Here is an 8,013-nt window from a genome sequence, read left to right as displayed (position 1 = left end):
AGACCAGGGGCAGATCTTGGTGTTGGCTGGCACCAGGGACAATGTGTCTCAGGCCTATTGATTTTTGTCAGTGTCCCTTTGAGGCAGCATTTTGAAACTTGTGTGTAGTTTTGCAACAGAACTTTAATAGGCAAAACAGAAAGAAAAGTCATCACCTAACAAAGGAGGAGGGTTCTGCTCTCCATTGCTGAAACTGTTTCCATGAGACTGATGACTTAGATAACCTGGTGCAGAGTGACACTGCAGTCTGATTGCTGTCAACAAAACTTTTGTTAGGATTAAAAGCAGACAGTACAGTACCTTAATAAGGTGTATTTTATTTTTTCATTCTTATTTTTATCTACCAGTTGTGTTTGATCCCAGCTCCATAGAGACTGTTACAAACCTCGTATACTAGTTCCACCGTGTTGCAGTCACTATTGGTTTTCTAACCTCTGTTTCGAGTGTTTGCATGTGATGCAATTGAATCCCACTGCATTATGTAGCAGGAATTTATTTTGCCTGCAAACTTAAACTTTGCTTGTTTGTTATGGGAGTACCCCAGAAGAAAATTCTACACTGGAGCAGATTAAAAACCTTGCAAAATGTTCTGCACTGTTGGCTGTGGTGGCCAGCAGGCACAGAAAAGGGATGTGCTGAATGGGAGGGAGTAGCTCCTGGAAAAAGGCACTTTCTTGGCTCTGGAAACCAGCTGCTCCTACTGTTTGTTCTAGGTTGGAGGAGGCGTCTGCTCCCTGTGAATGTGTGAGGTGCTGAGGTATGCAAACATGCTGTGCCACTGCATGGCCTGTGAGAGCTGCTTAAGACAGTGGCAAATCTCAAAAAAGCCTCCTGCATCCCTGCAATGACAGCAGTTTAATGCACTGCCTGCAATTTCCATATGGGACTGTTAACAGAAATTGCCCTGAGCAGGATTTTTCAAGATGGGTAAAAGGAAGGGTCCAGCTGCAAAACAGATTAGTTTGAACATTGCTAATCATTCTCAGAAGCTGAATGTCAGGAAATATGTGAATTTATTTTCAGTGGGATTTCTCTGTTTCCATGCTGCTTTGCTACAGAAAGTCCAGCTCAGAAATCCAAGAGGATGTGCATCTAATGCATGCTTCAGTTATGTTAAGCTGAATATTTGTGCAGCAGGGTAAGCTATGCTGCAGCCTGGATAGGGAAGACCTGGGAAAGCACATATTCAGTTCTTGCCTCATGTAGCAACTGGCTTGTGAACCTCCACAGACCTGAATCCATTGGTGATCAGACGTGGTGGCTTGGCACAGTCCAGAGCCTGTTCTCCTGGTCTTTCCGAGAGCGGCAGGACAGATGTGCAGAGAGGGAGTGGCAGTGTTCCCACCACTCTAAACACAGAGTAGATGTGAAACCCAGGGGATTAGGGAACACTGTATGTGTGTTAAAATCTCTGAAGCAAGGTGAATGAGCCTGGGAATCTGTAGGGGACATGGGAAGCAGATGCATTTCTGTTGCACTGACACGTATGCCTGTCAAGTCTCATTATCTGACTGGTTTTGATGTATCGGTCTTGCTGAACGTGCTGGTGGCAAGTTTTAGTGCTGGTCCCATTAATTACTAATGTAGATTATTAGAATCTCTATTACAAGATAATTTTGACACTTTCTTAACATCTGCAGAACTTGCTTCAGCTTTGGAAATTGAAATGGGGATTTTCTGTGCTGCGGTCCCATGAGCTTGTGCTTTGTCATTCCTAATTGCTTTCTCTGACAACCCAGATGGCAATGTAGCTGGGGGTTGAATTTCTAGACCTTTTTTGTGTAACTTGTTTTCATGACTAGCCCTGTATTTGTCCTCTCTTGGTTGCCAATTACCTGGAGCTGGGATATCATTTATTTATTTCTTCTTTTACCTTCTCTCTCAAAGTTGAAGATGATGGGCAGTTTCTCAGCCTACCTACATGGTGGACTTTAGGTAACACCTCTGTAACAACTGAGTTTGATCTATAAGTGTGCTTGGCTAAATGTCTGATCTGCAATACTTGTAATAGTTTAAAAGTCAATAAATACATTTTTAACAGTTGCTCTGTGAAAATTGAATGTGTGCACAACCTGCTGCTCTGTCTCGATTTTAGGACAAATTTGATCCAGCCAAACTGTTGAAAACAGTTTTATTTTTATTTTCTCCAAACAATGTTTTCTCCCTCCCTCAGGCAATAAATAAAAAGTTAATTTCTAGAAAAAAAAAAAAGAACAAAACCATACATATGTACATCAGCCACACAGGCATCTTGTGTGTTGGACTGGACTGGAGGGAAGGACAGAGGTAGGGTGGGAAATAAGGCTCCAGGTGGGTTGAAGATGAGGCATTTTCAAGGCTTGGACCAAAAGCTGCAGAAATGTTGCACAGGTGAACGAGACTCAGCACAGGAAAACGGCTGGTCATGAGGTGGGAGAAGCTTGAAAATGCTGGATGAACGACACCTCTGGGCCAGCCTGCCCTCCACCCCACAGCTTCCCTCTTCTATTATAGCCCACCCAGGTCCCATCCTGCTTCTTTAGGAAGAGCAGCAGTGGGACTGGTGGAGAGGAAACTGAACAGAGTAATCAAAAGCAGCCCAGACTGCTGCCCCAATCCCTTATTTCTCATCTTAAAGCCACAGGAGATTGGACCTAAGTTTTCTAGAAACCAGCGATCCACAGAGGCAAGAAAAGAGGCATTTCAGACTACATCTCTCCCTCCAAACCACTTCTCAACCACAGAGATTGCTCTCCCCCTGGAATAGGCTCAGCTGCTGACTTGGCAGGTGCCTCTGTCCCCAGCCACTGGCAGGGCTGGGGTTGAGTGCAGGCAGCCCTGTGCCACCACTCCTGCTCGCCCCAAGGCCCTGCCTGCAGCTCTGCTTGTCCGAAGTGTACCTGGCTCAGGTAAGCAGCACCCACCACACACACACACAGGTCTCTGCAAGGGGGAAGGCTGCTGCACAGTAAAAACAGGGAATGCTCCCTTGTCAACCTAGATGAGCTAGGGCCACAAACGTGGGGAGAAGGGGAGGTGTAAAACAAGACAGTAAAATAGGGATGGAAACAGGTGAAGACCAGGCACTTGAGGAAACCCAGTACACTTTTTTTTCCTCCCCCAAAGAGCCTGGACAATGTCAAGGTTTGTGGCTTTTACAACTTCGTGCTCTCAAAACATAACAATAAAAAGCAAACAAACCAAGATGAGGTAAGAAATTTCTCTACTAAAAAGATGGCGAGTCCAGGGTGAATGGCAGTGTCCGGCACTATTGCTTAACATCACAGGGCTCCGCGCCCCTGCTCGCCTGGCACTGCCTGCCCGGCTGGCCTGGGCCCTGAGCTAACAGCTGGGCGACGTGGTGATGGGGCTGTGCAGGTAGGGGAGGCTGCTGGGGGTGGCATGGACACCGACAGACACCGGGAAGCTGAAGACAAACTGCGAGGTGGGGGTGGAGGTGGCCTTGCCCCGCTCCCGCAGCGTCCCCGAGGGGCTGACGGCCTCCACTGCGTATGAAGTGGCCAACACCTGCGACTCGAACTGCAGCAGCTGCCCCATGAAGCTGAAGTTGGGGGAGATGATGCTGCGGCGCTGCTTGACAAACTCGAAGGCCTCCTCTAGCTTGACGCGCTTCTTCATCATCAGGTACGCCAAGCAGATGGTGGCTGAGCGGGAGATGCCAGCCTGGCAGTGCACCAGGACACGGCCACAGCACTCCTTCACTGAGTCTGGAGGGCAACAGGGGTGAGATGTGAGACCCACGCCCTGCCACCACGGCCAGCCCCTCACCAAAGCTGCAGGGGCTGGCTGACCTCCCACCGTGCCACCAACAGACACGTCTCTGCACAGGCACTCACCAATGTACTCGATTGCCTCCATGAACCAGGAGCTGATGTCAGCTTTGTGGTTATCCTCCACAGGGATACACTTGTACTGGTAGTGCCCCTCGAAGTGGTTGGGACAGTCTGAGGAGACGTTCAGCAGCGCTGTGATGCCCAGCGCGTCGAGCATGTCCCGCCGGGCTGCGTGGTAGGCGCTGCCAAGGTAGAGGAAGGGAAGGATCTCCACGGGCCCACCCTGTGACAGAGGAAAACAACAGGTTGACCAGGGGACAGTGGGAGACAGGACACACATCCAGATGGCTTGGAAACATGGAGCTGTGCAGCAACCTGGCACCTGATCCAGGGCCCTCAGAAGAGGGAGCAGAGGTGCCTCCCTGACATGCTAAACTTGTGTCAGCCCTTCCTCTCCCTCTCTGTCCTGTTCAAAAACAGGCAGGTGTGGGTTAACAGGATGTGGGCTTGTCCACTCCATGGGGCACACAAACACCCTGGGCTTAGGAGGACCACCCTGCTTTCCCATGAGAGGAAAGGAAGCAGGGCTCTGGCTCCACAAGCCCCAGCTGAGGGAGAGCAGAGAGACTCCCATTGGAGCAGGCTGCAATGCTGGAAGGGCAGTCAAAATAGCTATGCACTGGGCTTTCAGACATACCTGGTCATGGAAGGGGGTCCCACAGGAACTGCAGCCCAGATCCAGGGGCTCAGCGCTGGTGGGGGGTGACACATTGCTCAGGGACTTGGTTTTTGCACAGAACTCGGGGTACTCCGAGGAGAAGCGCTCATAGCCCCCTGCAAGGAGAGAGGCACAAAGTGTTATTCCAGACCACACTCAGGACTGCAGAACCGCACAGCCGGGGATGCCCTTGGCCACTAGATGATGCTACAGCGATGGAGAGTGGTCTCCTGCCCCAGGAGGAGCAGTCAGGCTCTCGGCAGCAAGGGGGGAATCCCTGAGGCCCCACCATTCCCTTGGTGCAAGAGCACCAAGAGCAAGGATCCTGGCCACCCAAAGTCTCTGGTCCAGGGATCGGTCCCCTGCATACTGCCAGCCAAAACTCCAGACTGAGGCCAAGGTTGCTCTCTGAGACAATGAAGAGAGGATTTATTTCCATCATACTCAGACTTAAATGGGAAAAGCTGCTCCAAGGCCAAAGACTGCTCAGTTCTCATCTTCCCTTGACACATCATTTTGTCACAAAAGACAGGCAGGTCTCCCGTTCCCAGCTTGACCCTGCAGCTCAGAGCTCCCAAAACAACAGACCAGGAAAGCCCTGGCTCTGGCCAGGTACAGCCAAGCTGAGCCCACAGCCAAACTGCCCTCTGAGCGAGGTTCTGCTGCTTCCCAAGGACACAGGTGCAAGCTGAACGTGGAGCAGCTTGTTCCTCTGCCCTGCTGCCAGGGGCATAAGCACAGGGCATGCCAGGGCTTTGTCATGGCAGACAAAACAAGAGCAAACCCCACTGAGTTCCCAGGACAGGGAAACTGCAGTGTTGGCCTGCCGATAAACACTTCTGGTGAGATCTCCTTCTCTCATTCAAATCAAATCAACAACCCTGACATCCTTTTAAGGTCTGACTTTGAGCCTCGAAATCAATGAAAATCAGGTATTTTACTATCACCACAGGACTCCAGCTAGATCAAGCCCTGACTCCTGGGATGGTTCCTGAAGACTCAAACCATCTGCAGGTCCTATGCCTGCAGATTTCAGCTTACCAAAACATACAGCAGGACACATCCTTCTTATCCAGCCTTAGCTCTGAGACTGCCCTGAACAAGGCTGAATACTCAAAACAATGGATGCAAGCTTCTCCAGCAGCCCAGAAGTCCCTGGGCAGCCAGAGCCCCGCACTGGCAGCATCCCAGTGGCCTTTGTGGTTTCCTCCCCCTACAAAAGGAAGGGCTCTAGCACCTTACAGCAGAACCGTGCAGATTTATCACTGCATTTGCATTGTCCCTCCCACGCAGCCAGGACACTTTGCAGAGGCTTCATTTCCCTGGCCTGACATCCCTTTACAGTCCTACTGCTTCGATTTGAAAGAGCATCCAAAACCAAGAGCCTTTGTTAGACAACTTCCAGGGATCTGGTCCTAAAATCCCTGGATCTACCACATTGCACTCCAGTGGTCATGGCACCATGAGAGGGAAAAGCTGCCCAGGGTGATGGGCAGAAACATCTGGGAAAGAATGGTTCTTGGAAAGAAGAAGAGACCTTTTCAAACCTTACTCTGCAATGAATCTCATCAGATTCATTGATCCAGCAGCTCCTGGCTGCTCACGCCAGCCCTGCCCGGTGCAGGAGCCAGGCAGAGCAGGTGCCCATGGCCAGGCTGCTTCACAGGGAGCCTGGCAGCAGCCTGACCTGCACCAAACACTTCAGGATCTTCATCGTGACCTGCGCAGCTCTGGCTTAGCGTAGCTCTCCTGGAATCTGAGCAAGATCATTTTAGTGGCTCTGTGGAACTCAAGAAGACTGTAGTGCTGAGACTGAGTCTCTCGGAGCCCACTCCTTAAAAAGGCTCCCATTCCAACCAACCTCCCACGAGAGCCACAGAGGCACCCGAAGCTCTCAGCTGACAAAGGCCACCCTTGATTGAGGCAGGGCAGCATTTTGTGCCACACGGGTGGCTCCAGCACCGCGCTGGCTCCTCTGAAGGAGCCTGCTCCTGAGCGAGCCCTTGCTGTGCCGGCTCTCCCGCAGCAGCACATCGTACGGCATCCCTGGAACAGCTCCTGCTGCTTTTACTGTACCTAGCACAACCAAAGTGCGAGCTCCTCCATCTATCAAGCCTCTTAATGGATTTCCTACTCTGCATACACATCCTCACCCCTGCTGTAAGTAAGCCGAGGAATAAATTGACTCTCAGGCTGTAAACAAAAAAGAAAAAGCCCCACAGAGCTCATCCAGGAACCCCAGCTGAGCATCCCCCGCCCCTAAATCATCTCTCGGCAATTCTCGGGACCAAACGCGCACAGCTTCCCATTTAACACACGGCAGCGGGGGGAAGCCCTGATCCCAGCTGCGGTCGCAAAGGGAGCACAGAGGCATCCGCGGGTTCTCTGCCCGCTGCGAGGGGACACGGCCGTGACAGCGGGTACCTGACCCTGCACAAACACCTCCCTGCGCCGCGGCGCGGGGCTCACACAAAGCGCGGGGGCATTCCCCGCACACACTCGCTTCCCTCGGCTCCCGGCCAGGGCCACGGCGCCCGCCCCTGCCCCGGAGCCGGTTCAGACCGCCCGGGCAGCCCCGCTCGGGGCCGATGGCCGCGCAGCCCCGGTGCGGGCGGCCCCAGCCCTGCCGCCGCTCCCAAGTTCCGCCGGGCGGCCGGAGCCGGGAGAGGGCAGCGCCCGGAGCCCACTGCCGGGCGGGGGCGGCTGTCCGCGGCCGCTCCCGGTGTGTATCCCACGGGTCCCGGTGTGTGCCCCGCCGCGGTTCCCGGTGTGTGTCCCGCCGCGGTTTCCGGTGTGTGCCCCGCGTTCCCGGTGTGTGCCCCGCGGTTCCCGGTGTGTGCCCCTCGTTCCCGGTGTGTGTCCCGCCGTTCCCGGTACCTGCCAGCAGGCGGATGTCGGCGCGCGCCGTGTCGCGCCGGAGCGCGCGCACCACGAGCGCCACGGTGCTGTCCTCGCGCAGGGCCTCGGCGCGCGGGCTGCGCTCGTCGTACACCACGACGGCGGCGTAGAGCCCGGCCCGCAGCCGCGCGCGCACCTCGCCCTCGGCCGGCAGGATCTGCTCCAGGCTCACGGCGCCCTTGGCCCGCCGCCGCACGATCGTGTTGCAGCGCACGTTGAGCGCCCCGCGGATGTGCCCGGCGCTGTGCGCCAGGAAGGGGCGGCAGTCCAGCACCAGGCACCGCGCGGCGCCGCCGGCCCCGGCCTCGTCGCGGCCCACGAGCCGGCGCAGCGCGCTGCCCTCCATCTCGCGCAGCCCCTCGGTGGCCACCATGGCGGGGAGCAGCGCCCGCCCCGCCCATCCGCGGCGCGCGGCGGCCGCATGAATGGAGGGGAGGCGGCGCGCGGGCCGGGCGACGTCACCGCCTCCATTCACAAAAAAAAAAAAAAGGAAATCCGTCCGCGCCGCCCGCCGGCCGCGCGCGGTGAATGGGGAGAGCGGCGGGCCTTTGTCACCGCGGGCAGCGCCGTGTCACACCCCCCCACAGAGCCCCCGGGTGGCACGCTGCTCGGGCACACGCTGCG

The 8,013-nt window shown here is 54.8% G+C and overlaps 1 protein-coding gene across 1 annotated transcript; it reads right to left on the bottom strand.

Moving 5' to 3' along the window:
* Positions 1 to 423: 423 nt before the first annotated feature.
* DUSP4 (dual specificity phosphatase 4) lies at positions 424 to 7,773 on the bottom strand. Its single transcript, XM_039699853.1, has 4 exons — positions 7,369 to 7,773; positions 4,471 to 4,607; positions 3,837 to 4,056; positions 424 to 3,707 (listed from the first exon to the last, which is right to left on the bottom strand). Exons 1-4 carry the CDS (start codon positions 7,760 to 7,762, stop codon positions 3,322 to 3,324), a joined length of 1,137 nt encoding a protein of 378 aa, XP_039555787.1. The 5' UTR covers positions 7,763 to 7,773; the 3' UTR covers positions 424 to 3,321.
* Between the last annotated feature and the right edge of the window lie 240 nt (positions 7,774 to 8,013).

The sequence above is a fragment of the Passer montanus genome, unplaced genomic scaffold (assembly GCF_014805655.1).
Source record: "Passer montanus isolate IOZ18808 unplaced genomic scaffold, ASM1480565v1 scaffold14, whole genome shotgun sequence".
Classification (NCBI taxonomy): Eukaryota; Metazoa; Chordata; class Aves; order Passeriformes; family Passeridae; genus Passer; species Passer montanus.
Note: the sequence above shows the minus strand (reverse complement) of the source record. Positions and strands in the feature narration are given on the sequence as shown.

What these genes read in the sequence shown, in the direction of transcription:
- DUSP4 (XM_039699853.1), bottom strand. Translation starts at nt 7,762, where the DNA reads ATGGTGGCCACCGAGGGGCTGCGCGAGATGGAGGGCAGCGCGCTGCGC. An exon ending in CGACATCCGCCTGCTGGCAG is followed by an intron (nt 4,608 to 7,368) that starts GTACCGGGAACG and finishes CTCTCCTTGCAG; the next exon opens with GGGGCTATGAGCGCTTCTCC. An exon ending in GGAGGCAATCGAGTACATTG is followed by an intron (nt 3,708 to 3,836) that starts GTGAGTGCCTGT and finishes GTTGCCCTCCAG; the next exon opens with ACTCAGTGAAGGAGTGCTGT.